Source organism: Mycteria americana, chromosome 13 (genome assembly GCF_035582795.1).
Source record: "Mycteria americana isolate JAX WOST 10 ecotype Jacksonville Zoo and Gardens chromosome 13, USCA_MyAme_1.0, whole genome shotgun sequence".
Lineage (NCBI taxonomy): Eukaryota > Metazoa > Chordata > Aves > Ciconiiformes > Ciconiidae > Mycteria > Mycteria americana.
The window spans coordinates 9,271,796-9,287,355 of record NC_134377.1 but is presented as its reverse complement, the minus strand read 5'-3'; the positions used below and the strand labels follow the sequence as shown (position 1 = coordinate 9,287,355).

The 15,560-nt window shown below is 51.1% G+C and overlaps 1 protein-coding gene across 11 annotated transcripts in view; it reads left to right on the top strand.

The window, feature by feature from the left end:
• Nucleotides 1-8,110, top strand: part of SGSM1 (small G protein signaling modulator 1) — a 50,384-nt gene extending 42,274 nt beyond the window's left edge. For 9 of the 11 annotated variants that reach the window (XM_075515813.1, XM_075515810.1, XM_075515809.1 and 6 more), the window contains 2 exons: nucleotides 398-565; nucleotides 1,086-3,036. In XM_075515813.1, the coding sequence (XP_075371928.1) occupies nucleotides 398-565; nucleotides 1,086-1,174 (257 nt within the window). In that variant the 3' untranslated portion in view covers nucleotides 1,175-3,036. Of the gene's footprint in view, nucleotides 1-397; nucleotides 566-1,085; nucleotides 3,037-4,964 lie in introns of those variants that run through there. The other 2 variants (XR_012777702.1, XR_012777701.1) reach the window with 2 other exon arrangements.
• The last annotated feature ends 7,450 nt before the right edge of the window (nucleotides 8,111-15,560 follow it).

The following is a 15,560-nucleotide window of genomic DNA, read 5'->3' as shown; positions in this document are numbered from 1 at the left end:
TGAGACCAGCAAATGGGGAGGGAAGGCAAGGTCTGCCATGCTTCCACACTTCTTAATACACTCTGCAACTTCAGTTGTCTGAACTTAACTTTTTACCGTGTGTTCCTGTTTTGCTTTTCCCTGGTAGATTTGTGGCTGACTTTTCTGTCTAGATACAGAACCTGTTGTTCCAGAGCTGCTGGTGAGCCTCCACCAGGTTTGTGCCCTGAAGCCTGTGCCACCTGCTGCAGGCCAGAATATTTGTCTCTAGAGATGACTTAGTTATTGCTTCCAACTGGAACAGGTTCTTGTGGGAAGAAACCACCCAGCGCGTCTTCCCAGTGCTGCTCTGTGAGTCAGGATGATTGTAAACCCGTGGCTGGTGTGGTAACTGCTGGGCTTTTTCCTCTGTTAACAGAGCTGGTGTATGATGATGTGTTTGCCGTCTGGGAGACCATCTGGGCAGCTGCACATGTTTCCTCTGCACACTATGTGCTCTTCATAGCCCTGGCTTTGGTGGAAATGTACCGGGACATAATCTTGGAGAACAACATGGATTTTACAGACATCATCAAGTTTTTCAATGGTACAGCTTGGGTTCTGTTGGGCTGAATTTGTGGCAGCTGCTCAGATGTAGGCAGCACATGTCTGTCTGACTATAGACAGTCATATCTGGGCTATACTGGTAACTGTTTAAAACCCACAGAGCAGTGTATGGTCGTGTGATGCTGATACTTGGAACACGGTGGTAAAAAGACGCCTTGCCCCAAACAGTCAGGCTCTGAGGGGGTCTGGTGGTGCCTGGGGGAAGCCACCCTGCCAGCCTTGGCAACAGCCCACCTTGCCGTGCTTGAAGGGAGCTGTGAGTGTAGGTTGTGCTTCCTGCTGGCTGTAATCATGCCGAGATGAGTTGGTTAATGATGGCTCTTCAGAGTCGGGTGTCTCTGCGAGGGATGGTGCTTGGGGACTTGGGCAGGAATTCGCAGCTTCAGCTCCCGCCTGGAGCTCGGCTGAGAAGCAGAGAGCTGTGAGGCTGGGGGGACTCCTCGAGACGCCGGGCTGCTCGGGTCTAGCCTCTTTGTGGGTTCCTTCTGTCTGTGTTCCAGAAATGGCTGAGCGGCACAACACCAAGCAGATCCTGAAGCTGGCTCGGGACCTTGTCTATAAAGTCCAGACTCTGATCGAGAACAAATGAAGGACATGGGGAAGACAAGGCATCCAGACAAAGAGCCGGGACTCCCCTTCAATGCTTCCTCCCCTTCTCCTTTTACTCGAAGTGCCACACCTGTGGAAATAAGGTAGTTGGACACATGCTGCTGTCTAAACTGGAAGTACCCTTAGCTCTCCAAGTGCTGTGTTCAGTGTTAGGTCCAGGGGCCCCGGCTCAGATCTTCGCAGCCTTCTTCAGTGACTTAACCAAAGATCTGTACAATTGCATTTTATTGCTAAGGACTTGCTTTGGAAGCAGGACCCAGGCAGTCACTTCCTTGCCTTGCTGCAGCAGAAGGGCAGCACGTGTGGTTACCACCACAACTGCCGAGGCGGTTGCAGCAGCCCAGGTCAGAGCTCGGGGTCTGGGAGAGCAGAGCTGCCAGCCCTCCTCGGAGCCGACTCGAGCTCGGCAGCCTTTGTTGCAAGGAAGTAAAGCTGCTTCCTTGGACAGCCGTTACCCTGTGGCACGGGGAAGCCAGCCAGCCCTGCAAGCCTGGGCAAGACAGGGATGCTGCCAGTACTCAGTTTCTTACTAACATTATGAGGTTCTGCCAGTAACAGGGAGGGACTTTGATCACAGAAATTCCTCTTCTTTTGATCTTGTCCCTTGATGCATAGCATCCCCTTTAGTATTTTTTTAGGGCTCTGTTCTCTCCCTGGGATTTTTATGTTGTTTGTTACTACAGTATTTGAGCACACAAGAGTTTCAGCTCTGGATGGATTTTCAGAAGAGCTCCAAATTCAGCATTGGGTTTTTCTTTCAAAATCCAGCCTCTGTAACGCTCTTTGAACACTGGAAAATCTGGTCCTAACCTCCTCTGGGAACTCTAGACTTGAGGTTTTCATACCTGCCTTACTCTAGCTGCTTGCGTTAGGAGTCTGGTCTCCCTATCATTCCTCTGCAACCCCTGTTAGGGGAGAGCTCCTTGGATGGCAAGTCAGAGCTCCTGACTTCAGTGACTGTTCTGACTTTCCCTCTGAAGGTGCCTCTCTCTTCCTCTCTTAATTAAAAGACCAGCTGCTCAAAGCTAGACAGTGCAAACAATCCCCTCGGTGCCTGCAGGTTTTCTGTGTGCTTCTGGGGCTGGCTGCAAAGCCCCTTAAGTCCACTGAAAGTCTCCAGTTAGGTCTTGGTGGGCTTCTTTCACATGCCTGTGAAGAGGAAAATAGCCCAAGGTCCCTGAGTGGTCTTTGCTTTTGGAAGATGCACTTCTGTGGCCACTTTTCCTGCAGTGGCTCTCCAGCGTTGCAGCCCCTGGAGCACACTGCATGAAGTGCCTCTCCAGCACTACCAGCGTGCGAGCTGAGCTGCTGTGTCATGCTAAGGCTGTGCTACGGAGGGTTTGGATTCATTTTTCAACTCAGGTAAAAACAATAAAGGAAAAGGAGAGGTGTAGTTTGTTCGTAGGTCTAGTTCAGCCAGAGAGGGCTTTGTCATGGCCACAGAAGGCTGCCATGAATGTTTGTGCTTTCAGCAGCAGGGAAGATGCTGGGTTGTAGCTCTCGATAAGGGTACTTTCTCTCAAGTTTTGCTGCAAAAATTTGTGTTCCCCCTCCAAGCAATGTGTGATGTGTGTGTGCTCTTCTCCTCCCCTCAGCAAGGTAAGGCCCTGCTCTTCTCTTGCTGTTGGAGAGCTGCTCACCAGAAGGGAAAAGGGGCCCTTCCCTCCTTCTATGGAACATCTGTCTGTGCTGTGTTTCGTATTTACCTGTGGCATGTGTCAGATGTTGCTTGCAGAAGAAAAGACAGAGGTAAATCTGCAGAAGAGAAAACTGCTGCTTCAGAAAAGTTCTGCAGAGTGTGGTGAAGCGATTTGCAGTTTCTGAGCAAATCAGCTAGTCTTTCTGCAGCTAGAAAAACCAGGGAACAGGAGGACCTACTGAACCCTTTGGGGAAGAGGACTGCAGCAGGCGGTGAGAGTAATGGGGAGCCTTTCATTTCTTATAATCCCAAAAAGCAAATCTGTACCAACAATCTAGGAAATTCTTTGAAGCAATTTTCTGCATTAAATCTCCAAAGAGTGCTTGGTCTGTAGTAGCACAGGAAACAAAGGCATTTGAGCTTCAAATCTGCCAGTTCACGTGTGAATCTTTCACCTTTCCACAAAGCAGAGCGGGAAGCTCGTGCCCTCCCTGCCAGGCTGTTCCTGTTCCCTCTAGGTCCTAGGACAGGTAATAGTCTGCCTGCATCACCTCCTCCGAAGGGGAAGGGAAGTGCTCTGTCCTCCCCTTTCTGAGGGACAAGAACCAGTAGGTCAACTTAAACACAGTCTTATCAAGCAACGTCGCTGACACTTTATCTTTCAAGCTTCTGTTTTTCTTTTCTTGGTCTTTAAACAAAAACAGCCAAGAAATTCTGCACAATATTTGCTGTCTGTATTAACTGAGAGTGTCTTTGGGCCGCTCAATAGCAGTGTTTTTTGAATAACTTCTGGGGGAAAAAAGTATTTATTTATTGATTGTACATTACTGTGTGTCCTTGTATACTGAAGTATGTGAGTGTGCATTGTTATGCAAATGGAGATATATCTTTTCAATGTTCTTTACAATATCTTGTAAATGTTTACCAGAAAATTGTGTCTATATATAATATATATATATACAGTATATAGAGAAAATATGTGAATTAAGTGGGTTATTTTTTGAGGGGGGGAGAAGAAATCTTTTGCTTCTAAGAACCGTGTGGTTTCTATAGCACCTATTCCATGATGTGCCAATCTGTCGCTGTCTCTGTACTGTGGGAGTTGTTCTGGTACGGCAACAGGAAGCTCAGAGTGGAAGAACCATCATGACCTCAGCTTGGCTTGATTTTAGTTCTGACTTTAAAACTGGAAAAGAAGAAAAAAAGGAGGAAAAATAATAATAAAAAAACCTTTGTTCCAGCTACGGTGCTGAGTAGAGTCCGCAGGAGCAGACCTCTGCTCGAGCTGTGCAGGGTTTTGTGCCTGCCCTGGGATTAGCTTGGGTAAGAACAGTTGCAGAGTTGAGGCTTGGTGTGGGTTGCAAAGAAATTGGATAGTCCAAAGAATATGGTATGTCATTTAAATTGGGACTAAAGTCATTCTCCTTTGCAGCTGATCGTACCGTTTTGTTAGGAAGGGAGTATTACATGACCTATACAGAGTACTTGCAGAGGTGATCCGCTCTCCTAACTAGCGCCCGTCCAGACTAGCTCTGCTGAAGGCAGCGTGCCCCACGCTCTACTCTAAATTGTACAAAAGTCAGTGAAAACCATCTCACTCCTGTGAGAACTTGAGTCTGAACTTGGAGGTCCAGCTTTGTGTTCCCATGCAGATCTGAGACGGAAGATGCGAACTGTTTCCAGGCTCTGCGCTGGTGGACGGTGCCGTTCCCCAGCCGCCCGCCCTGCCAGAGCCTGGCCGTGCTGCCGGCATGGCAGCAGGCAGGACAGCGGCTGCGGGAGTTGTCGGCTGTGATAGTGCCTGTGCTCTGCCCTTCCACAGCTCCTGTCCACGTGTGGCCCCGGCTCGGTTTTGAGCATCTTTTCAGAAGTCGCAGTGGGTTGCAGCTGTGCTCCTTGCTGACCCCTCTGGGGCAGCCGCTGTCCGACCAACAGGTTTGTGTGCTTGTGGAGCAACACCAGGAGTCTGGGGCTCGAGATCTATTTGATGGTTAAAAGCTACTAAAATGTAAGGAAAGGTTTTTGTTGTCCAGCTGTTCATAGGCCTTCTCCTGCCTCAGCCTCTCCTGCCTGGCTCTGCCCCTCTGCTAGATTGCCCTGAGATAAAAGCATTATTCTGGGTTCCCAACAGCGTGAATCCCCGTGGCCCTGTGAGACAGCACAGATCTCTCCCGGCTGCGCAGCCAGAGGATCGCCTGTTTACCAAGGAGGGAGAAGCCTGTCGCAGGGAAATGCTTGCCCATATACAGTAATCTTGTCTGGCTCCTTGGGGGAGAGGAATGTCTCATCCCAGCAGCTCCGTGCAGCTGAAATCCACCCCGTGCAACGGCACTACAAGCCGGGGACTATCTTTAGCCTGCTGTTGTTCGCTCTGTGGGACCAGGGACTCGAGCTGCCGTGCCTTCTGACTCGAGACTGCTGCATCCTTCCCACCGGGCGCAGCGAGGTTTGCATCCCGCTTGCCCCCAGCCCATGTTCTCTGCTCCGGGTTGCTCCAGAGCTGAGCCTGAGGGAAGGACAGACTCCGCAGGCTGAGCTGTTCCACTCGCGTTGCACCCACAGAGGTGTGGGGTTTTCGCTTTATCGCGTTAGAGCCGCTCAGCTTGCGGATAATCTCGGTATGTTTAAACACAGTGAATGTTTGTGTCCTGGCCCCGTGTTCCCCCGAGGAGTTTACTAATGGATTCTCTTTCTGCATTTGAACTTTCTGCTGATGCAATGTACCAAATAACTCTTGGTACCCATCTCTTTTAGTGTTATTCATGTAAACATTTTGGAAGTTGTCTTTGTTCCTAAATGTGAGATTTTTATAGGAGTTTTTCTCTTACTGTGTTGAATCTCTGAACTGCTTTGCTATTAACATTTTTCATGAAGACTGAGAGGGTTTTTTGCATGGGAACTTCTTGCTGCCACCCTGTTCTGCTCTCATCCTGCCTCTTACATTTTGAACATCCCTTAACATATCCAAATACACCTTTTCTTGTAACTAGAGCCAGCAGTAGAAATGCAGGTGTCAGCAATCATTGATAAGTAACTGATAAGTAAAAAACAGATCAAGAGAAGTGACTGTTCTTGATGTGGTAGCTAGGAATCACAGTTCTGCTGGGAAGCCATCCGTGGGCAAGCTGAGCCCATCCCTAAATCCCACCTTGGAGCCGCAAGCCTTGTGGCAGGCTGGTGACGAAGAGCAATTTATGGGATGAGATTCTTCTTATTCTTTCTTCTTTATTTATTTGTTTACTTATTTTAATCTGGCTGGCTAGGTTTCCTTTCCTTCCCCATTTACTTTGAGTAGCTGGCTAATTCTCTGCACTGGGAGCCACTGTGGCAAACAGCCCTCAAAATAGGTGTGGGACCAGTTTCAGGACTCTCATCGCATAAGTTTGCTTTTAAAAATATCTTATACTATCTTAAATTGCTGCTCTCTACTGTGGCATTGCCGTTCAGCTAGTGGTAGCCTCTGAGCCCGTTCATCAGTGGGGCCAAAATGATTGTCATTTCGTCAAAACATCTGTCCAATATTTTTCACTCCTTTTGGGAATTTCCAGTAGTACCGAGCAGTTCTGGGCACGTTTTCTGCATTTTACTATCGCGTGAGCACAAATTGATAGTGAAAGAGCACAACTCACAGATGAAGTGGCAGTTTTCTAGCAATATGGAAGGGTCGTAACTCTCACCAGAACCAGTTTTCAGAAATTCTTATAAAAGTTTTCAGGTACCGTGAAGGAGATAAAATGCCACTTACTGTTGCCTACTATTTCAGGCACTCCAATGATCTTCACTCAAGGTCATTATCCTCCTTGCCTGCCCTGAAGTAAACACCTATCGCTGATTAAGGCACCCGAAGTCTTTGTGGTCCCCAGTCACACTCACCATGTTTATGTTTTATGGCGGCAGCGTGGGCCAAAGTTAAGGCTGTTTCGGTGCCATAGCCCTGTGTTTCTACAGCTCGGAGTGTTTGGATTTCCTCTAAACTTTGTCTGAATCCTGAATTTCCTGGAGAATGTACGTTGTTGGAATAGCCATAGCAGTCTTTTAATATGTGTCTAATTTTAGATTAGTGATAAGCATATTCAACCTTAAATTCCCATTCAGTGGTTTAATAACTTCCTTTTTTAAATTGATTTTGCACACGGAGACTGAGCAGGGAGCCCAAAGGCAGAGCTGCAGGTGACAGCCTCTGCTCCGTGGCTGGCTGCGATCACTCCCGAGCCGCTGCCCCACGAAGGGTCTGTGGCCCCGTCGGCTCTGCCTGCGCCCGGGGCTCTGGCAGCCAGGGCCAGTCCCGCAGGCACAGCCGTGGCCGGAGCGGGCGGGTTGTTCCCGGCCTCTGCCCCGCCATACGGCTCTGCTGAGTGTCCCGCAGAAAGGCCCCCCTTTCCTCTGCCCAGCAAGAGCAGCCGTCGCCTGTGCCCTCGGCGGCGGCGGCGAGAGCCGCTCAGGAGCTCGGCACGCAGCAGGGGACGGGCGTTAAGTGCTGCTGAAGTGGGAGATGGCGAGGAGGAAGGCCGCTTTTCATCAACTTTTTTGTAAGGGGTAAAAAGCACCGTTTTGGTTTGGTGTTTTTTGGTTTTTTTGGGTTTTTTTTTAAATCAATGCTAAAATTTAAACTATGCACAGATCTCAAAAAGTACATGGAAGTTTTAAGAATCAGTGTGGCTTCACTGCTAAGGAAGATAAAGAATTAAAAATCTTAATACTGGATACTGAGCTACTAAAAATTTCATTTTCATGACTACATAAGAAGATCTACTTAAATTCTCAGAAATTCAGTCTCTTCTTGGAGAGTAATTCCCAGGAGCCAGGGAAGGAGAAAGCTGTTTTTCACAAACGGAATTAACGAAAACCTTTGTTGAAAATCCAACGGAGATGTAACCTTAGACACGACTGTCGCTTCCCTAGTGCTAAGGTGTGTTCTGGAGAGCTTGGCAGGGTGAGCGGGTGACGCTGGGCTGTCACCCTGCTGCAGCCGTCGTGGAGGTGACAGGTACCATCCCAAGCTCTGTGGGACCCGGGATTACCTCTCAACAGCAGGGTTATGAATGTATCTGATGTACTGGCATTAGACTTTTATGTTGCCCTACACTGAATTGCTGCTTTTATATGTTGGATGCCATTTTGGTCTCTGGGAGTTGCTCTATCTGAGCTTAATGAGCACTATAGCTTTTAATATATTTGTAGAAGTGCTGCTAATGTTCTTAGATTATTTGAATTCCACACTGTGGTATAATATCTGTTTTATATTATTTTATCCATGCTTTTGGTTTTTTATGTAAACTGTTCCTTATTGTTGTTCAGAAAGAAAAATTAAAGCTCTATTCTCTATGGTTAATGTATTTTCAAATCAATAAAATCCTGGTTGTTCTTTACAGCCGCGCAGTCCCTGGTAAGACGGCAACTGTGGAGTACCCCGAAAAGGCAGTGCTGATGCCTTCAGAAATGCTGCTTCTGAGAGCACGGGGGGTAGCCCTGCTGCACCCAAAAATGCTTTTGTCTCGGGGGGAGCAGTGGGATGCTCAGGCGCTTTTATCCTTGTTTTGAGGACAGACTTCTGCTTCCCTCCTCAGAATACCTGCTCCTTGTTGCTAGAAAAACTGCTACTATTTTTTAATGAGCATTCAAAGCCACAGCAAAATAACTGGGCCTGTATCAGCTTTGGTCTGGAAAAAGCTCCTCTCGTTGCTGAATGCATGTCGGTAAATGCTCACTGGTGCCATTAATGAAACAGTAATTCCGATGAAGTTAATCTGCACCAAGCTATTTTTGTGCTCTCTAAGCTGCTGACAAGGAATTTTTCAAAGTAAGAATTAGTGCGTGGCCCGAGATCTTCTAGAGCGGAATCTTCCGCTTGCCCTCCTCCCACTCCCAGCACTTCTGTAGCGGGGAACACACTTTTCTTTTCTGAAAGTTACAGACAGCTCTGCGCAGCACTGCCATTGCTCTGCGGTTTATTTCGTGCTGTGTAGCAGCTTCTCTGGTTTCACAGAATCACAGAATCGTATAGGTTGGAAAAGACCTTTAAGATCATCGAGTCCAACTGTAAACCACCACTACACCATGTCCCTAAGCACCTCATCCAACCGTCCTTTAAATACCTCCAGGGATGGTGACTCAACCACTTCCCTGGGCAGCCTGTTCCAGTGCTGGACAACCCTTTCGGTGAAGAAAAATTTCCTAATATCCAGTCTAAATCTCCCCTGGCGCAACTTGAGGCCATTTCCTCTCGTCCTATCTCTTGTTACCTGGGAGAAGAGACCGACCCCACCTCTCTACAGCCTCCTTTCAGGCAGTTGTAGAGAGCGATGAGGTCTCCCCTCAGCCTCCTTTTCTCCAGGCTGAACAACCCCAGGTCCCTCAGCCGCTCTCCATCAGCCTTGTGCTCCAGACCCTTCCCCAGCTCCGTTGCCCTTCTCTGGACACGCTCCAGCCCCTCAATGTCTCTCTTGGAGTGGGGGGCCCAACACTGAACACAGCATTCGAGGTGCGGCCTCACCAGTGCCGAGTACAGGGGGACAATCACTGCCCCAGTCCTGCTGGCCACGCTGTTTCTGATACAAGCCAGGATGCCATTGGCCTTCTTGGCCACCTGGGCACACAGCTGGCTCATGTTCAGCCGGCTGTCAACCAACACCCCCAGGTCCTTCTCTGCCGGGCAGCGTTCCAGCCACTCTTCCCCAAGCCTGTGGCGTTGCATGGGGTTGCTGTGGCCCAAGTGCAGGACGTTGCACTTGGCCTTGTTGAACCCCATACAATTGGCCCCAGCCCATCGACCCAGCCCGTCCAGGTCCCTCTGCAGAGCCTGCCTACCCTCCAGCAGATCAACACTCCCGCACAACCTGGTGTCATCTGCAAACTTACTGAGGGTGCACTCGATCCCTTCGTTTCCTCACAGCGCTGGCGAGGGGAAGGCCTGAGATCTAACGGTGCCTCTTGGGTACAAGTGAATGGGGAGCAGCTCGTCCCAGGGTGGGCAGAAGCGTGCTGGTTTCGTCCCCCGGGTGCCGCGGAGCTGGGGCGTGCGCGGACCCGCAGGCAGCAGCTGCAGCCGGGGTGCAGGCAGCTCGGCTGGAGACCTGCCGGCATTTCGGCAGGGGGCCCTCGGCACCGGAGTTTTTGGGGGAGAGAGGCGAGAAGAGCCCCGGGCTGCGGGCTGGCTTGTGCAGGGGAGTTCAGGTGTGGCCCTAGGGAGTGGGATGGGGAACGGCTCTGGGGATGTTTGGAGAAGCCTGGCTGCCTGCTGCAGTTCGGCAGAGCTCCGGGTCTCTGCCCGTGTGGGCGATCCCACGGTGCTGGGGGTTGTGTGTGTCTTGCCCAGGCATCTCCTTTCCAAAATAACTCCAAGGAGAGTGCCATCGCTCCCGGGCTGTGCAGAGGTCTGCTGGGAGCCGCACGTGAGCGGGGTGAGATGCTCCTCAGAATCCCGTTCGTCCCGGCCTCCGGCGGGGCAGATGCTCTGGGGCAGAGCTGCCGCTCCTTCACCCCCATGGGGAATGGCGGGAGGCTCCTGGCTCTGCTTCCAGCCCCCTGGTTATGCCGGCGTGACCAGCTGCACCGTGGTCACCCGGGCTCCCGTCCCAGCACACGGGGCTGCAGGCTGCTCCACTTGACTCAAGTGACTCATCTGGGGCCAGGGCCAATTTTTACCAAGACCCTGAGAATTGCAGCATGTGGGATGGGGGAGCTGAAATGAGCTGGGCCCGAGGGGGAGGTGGGAGTGCCGTGCTAATGAATCGGAGGGGTTAGAGAAGTGCTGGGACAGGCCCGCACCGCAGCACTGGGCCAGTACACGCTCTGCCACAGCCCAGCCCTGCTCCACAGCTGGGGACCTGGGACACGGAGCGAGCAGCAGCGTGGCCGACCGGGCGGTGGGCAGGGGTTGCAGTGGGCAGGGGGAGCCGGGGGTTGCAACCAGGCTGGGGAGACGCAGCCCAGCGTTGGGAAACTGCAGCCCTCCGCATCCCACCGCCCCGAGCTTGTCGGGGGTGGCTCTTCCCCATGATGGCCTTTTCCCAAACTCAGACCCTGTGGCAGCTCTGCACGCACCCAGTCCTGTTCCCAGAGCCAGTCCTTCACTCTGCAGAAGGTGGAGAGCAGCTTTGCTCTGCAGAGCCGAGGGCTGGGTCCCAGGGTCCCGGAGGCAGCCAGGTGAGGAGCACGCACCGCAGGATGCCCAGCAGCCAGAGGGATGATGTTAGAACTGCGTTTTTGAGGACATTTGTATTTGCACATCGCTCCCAGCTTTCAGAACCCTCCTTTGCTCTTGTCAAGTCCCTCCCAAGGACCGCGCTGTCACCTCTTCTCCCTTTTGCACTTCTCCCCTCCTGCCCTGTTGCGGTGCTTGTTTTGCTCTGCATCGTGGTCCTCGCCTTCCCCGATTGCATATCTTGGCCTTCTCGGTCCGGCCAGCCTGTGGCCTTGCTGCCTGACCCAGTCCCTTCCCCGGGCAGATGCTGTGGGCAGCCAGGCAGCGACACCTCCTTGCCTCTGCTGCCTGCTGCTCCCAGCCTGCCGATACTGTCACCTCCGTCCTTCCTCTCGCTGGTACCCCCCTCCCCGGTAGTGTGGAGAATTTAAACTGATGACTGTTAAGCTGAAATAGAGCACCTAAAGAGGAGAAAAAAGGCTGCCAATCGCTAGGGAATGGCTGGGACAGATCCTCAGCTGCTGCACGAAGGAAGTGAATTGCACCAACGTACAGCCGATGGAAAGATGGCAGAGGGCCCTGGCGCGAGGGCAGCTCCTGGCCTGGGGCAGCCCAGAGCCAGGACGTGGTGGTGATTTTTTATATCTGTGTGTGATCCTCCGCTCACACAGACGGGGTGTGCAGAAGGCAAGGGACCGCTCCCTGTAACAGTGCGTAAAATGACCTTGGACTTGATCTCATTAGCTTGCCTTGATATTTCCTGGATCTATCTCTAGACCTTTAAACTGGTAGCGATATGACGGGCTGCGGTGCCTTTCTCGCTGCAGGTAAGCAGGTAACGGGAGCGACAAGCTTTTCATTAAAAATGCAAGGAGGATGAGAGGAGAGCGGGAGGACCAGCTGCTCACAGGTCCCTGCTTGTGCTCGGGGCTGGCACTTGTCATCCCTGTAGACTCCAGAAGGTCCTTGGGTGCTTGCAGGGGCTTCCAGCACTCCCCGGGGAGGGTGTCATGCGTGGGCGTGGGGAAGAAGTGAACCCTGACCCCGGAGTGCTGGGTGCCATCAGCCACCTTTTAACCATGTTGTGCTCGTCGGTTCCTGCGCTCACACTGGGAAGGCAGAACAGATTTGCATCAGCCTGAATGTCATGTTTTAACCAGCACCAACCAAGTTTAAATTCATTTCTAAAAATGGGATAGAAGCGAAAGCAAGATTGGATGCTAGCTCCAGATTCCTGCCTCTCCATACTTATAAGAAGAGGCTTAATTAAATAAAACCTGGTATTTAATTAATCCTTAATATGTTTGCTTCTTGGGGCGTTTGCTCTAATGGCACAGCACCAGTTTTTAGCACAGGCTAATTGATTGCCAGGGAGCTCACAGTTAAGAACTTCAAAAGGCTGATGAAGACACTCCCCAAACACGCACAGTTTGCAAAATGTCAGGGTGGGATTCAACCAGCCCTTGCGAAAGTGTTAATTACCGGATATTAATTGGCAATGTAATCACTAGAGGCCAGGTCCCCAATGTGCAAAAGCAGAAATGCTCTGCATTCATGGTGCAGAGAGACTGGCAAAAATCCTGCTGTTTAGATGGAGGAAAGTAAATGATCCTAAAAGTGAATTTCATGAATTTTTAACTCGAGATACTTTCTCACAAAAGCAGATATCCTGAGGTTATGCTTTGAAGTGCGCTTACGTTGGTACAGCCACTGAAATTTCCATCAGAATTGCCACCTCCATGCAGCGGAGGAGACAACAGCCTGCAAAGCAGCTCCTGAACGGTAGCAACTTTCTTCTTTCATCACTTTCTATCCACTGCAGGAAGAAGAACTGTTCCCGACGTCGTGCACTGGGCTGCAAACAAGGGCACTTCAGGAGTTGCTTCACCATCAGCCGGTGTCGGAGGGTGGCAGCTCCTCCGAGGGCGGAAGGGGTGCTGGCAGCCCCAGTATTTCCCGCAGTCCGTTTTGATCCTCTGCTGCATGAGCGCGAGCCCTTAGGCTGCCTGTGCGAACGCAGCAACTGCGGCTGACAAACCAGTTTTACGTGGCACATGCCCAGGGCAGCCCAAGGCGGTGGCTGTGTGATGGGGGGCGAGGGGGTACCCGAGAGGCTGTGTTGGTAAGTCTGGCAGCGCGGCTGCCAGCACTCGTCCTAACACACCTTCCCCGCAACGTCGCGGCACATGGCACCTGCGCAGCGCCTCGGCCGTGGCCGCAGCGGCCGGGAAGGACCAGGCGTATTTATAACACGTTGTTAACATGCATGAATGAACATGTTAAAATCTCAGCACAAAGTACTTCTAGTCTAAACATCTGCTTCTGCTAAGGTCTGCTCTGTCCTGTTAACACCTCTAGCTGCCTCTGACTTGTTTAAGGTGTTCTAACATGTATTTCAGAGCTGCCCTTTTTCTTGGGAAAATAAAGCCAGTATGCAAAGGCTTACCCCAAACGGGCTGTAGCAATACCTGGGCAGATCCTTTGGAGAGCCGCATTTTGCACAGCACAGCTTGCCCAGGCACCACTAACTTACCCCGAAGCCGGGGTAAGGTGCACTAGCACAAACCGTGCTGACAGCCTTGGGTCCCTACCCAGCCCAGCAGCGCCGAGAGCTGGAGTTCTGTGGATGGGCTTTGCCAGCCTGGGATTTGGAGTCTCTGCAATAGGGGTGGGCTTTGCCAGCCTGGGACTTGGAGTCTCCTTTTACTAGATTTGTGTGCGGTGGCTGTGATGGAGCAATTTGTGCCATGGTATTTCCAAAGATCTGTGGATGTACCTCCCAGCCATGAAAAACAAGCTCATATACAGGAGACAAAGGAGCAGGGATGCGTTAAGCCGTTTCTTAAGCACAAGGAAGTAGAGTGCTTTCTCCTGGAGCATTTCTCAGAAAGTGAAAGCATTTCTGCAACACTGTTAGCAGCTGCATTAGAATGACATGTAAGCATTCAAGATATTTATCAGAAAGCTCTCGACTATGATAATGCACAAACTGAGAGCATCTGTGCTGGTTTAGACAGAAGTGTGTTTGCCAAGGAGCTTCCAGGAGTCCAGCGAGGCTGTTTGGGAGCAAAATGCTGTCGTCACTGTGAGGGGGCTCAGGGTTCAGTGCGTGGTCTCTGGTTTAGTGGCTGAGCTGGCTGTTGGGTGAACAAATTTATTTGAGCTTTTATTAGTTCAGCAAGTGGAACAAAGATACTCGTCTTTATCACTTTGACTAACAACGTGTTGTTGTTGGCTGAGTTACAGGAGTGCGAGCTGCAATCTGAGTCACTCTTCTGCTTGGGAAAACAAAAACAGACTCCCAGGAAATCTGCTTTCCTTTGTTCTCCCCACAGTCCCCCCACGTCTGACCATGTGCCATTCGCTGATAGCACAGGGCGGGCCTCCAACCGGGTGGATGCTGTGTCCTCGCCCAAACCAGCAGAGGCAAACCCACCAGAGGTTATATAATTGACAAAAATTCCACACCCACTGATTTTTGACTCTGATGCAATAAAACCTCCACTATAGTGCAATCTAACAACTCCTTCCTACTGAAGAGCATTATACATACAAATCTGGTGCTCAATTATCCTTGGTTTTTTGTCAACAATTTCTGGCTATTGCTGCTTTCAGCAGCTGAGGGATAAGGAAGGTTTGACAACCTGTGCCTTCCTGAATTACTCCTTTCTGGAGGAAGAAGTATTTTGTGGCTATGGAAGGTATAATCCTGCGAGGCACCGTGCACCCATCGGAGGGGTGATGCCCCTTCCAGGCCTGCGGCCAGGGCTGCTCGGCACCCCGGCAGAGCTCAGCCTCCGCAAGGGTGCGAGTGATGGTCAAAGTGAGCTGGCTCACATTGGGCTGTGAGTTTTACAGACTCTTCCCATTAAATCAGGACTCTCTCTTCTGCATTCCTTCTCCCAGTCCTGCTCCCATTTAAATCAGGAGTGAAACTTGGGGGCGGGAGAGGAAGCAATGCGGGGTCCCGTGGCTGGTGGGGCTTTTATCAGGAGGGCTGTGCTGGGGCTGTCCCCTCCGCTGTGCTCTGAGCCGGGCGCTTAGTGCTCTCTGTAGAGCTCTGCACTGATTTTCATGGTGGATGAAGATGAAGAAGTGGGAAAGGAGCTTTTAAGGACCCCTGCTGTGGTGGTGATGCGGAGTAGGAGGATTTTCTGCTTTCCTTTTTGCAGACTATCTGTAGCTGGCAGCGGAGCACCTTCCTCCAGTACTTAATGCCTGAGATGTGCAGGGAATTCCTGGCCGGTTCCTCCTGGGGCCTCATCTTGAACCTTCACCAATAGTTTTGGCTTTCATGGCAGCACTTACTTCGTGGAGGGTTGCAAGACGGGACACTGAAGTGCTTCAGTGCTTAGGGTCAGAGCATTTCAAACCCACGTGGGCCTGAGAAGAGCAGATGCTCGTTCCCCAGATCCAGATGAAGTGTTTTTGCATAAAGCTCCACCTCTTCGTAACAGGAGCAACTTGCTCAGTGGGAATAGATGGAGATTGTTAATGGCTGGAACAAAGGAGGAAATCTTACCATTGCAGCGGGTGAAGTCAGGCAGAGCCTGGCTGCCATTACGGCAGAGGTGACGTGGGAGC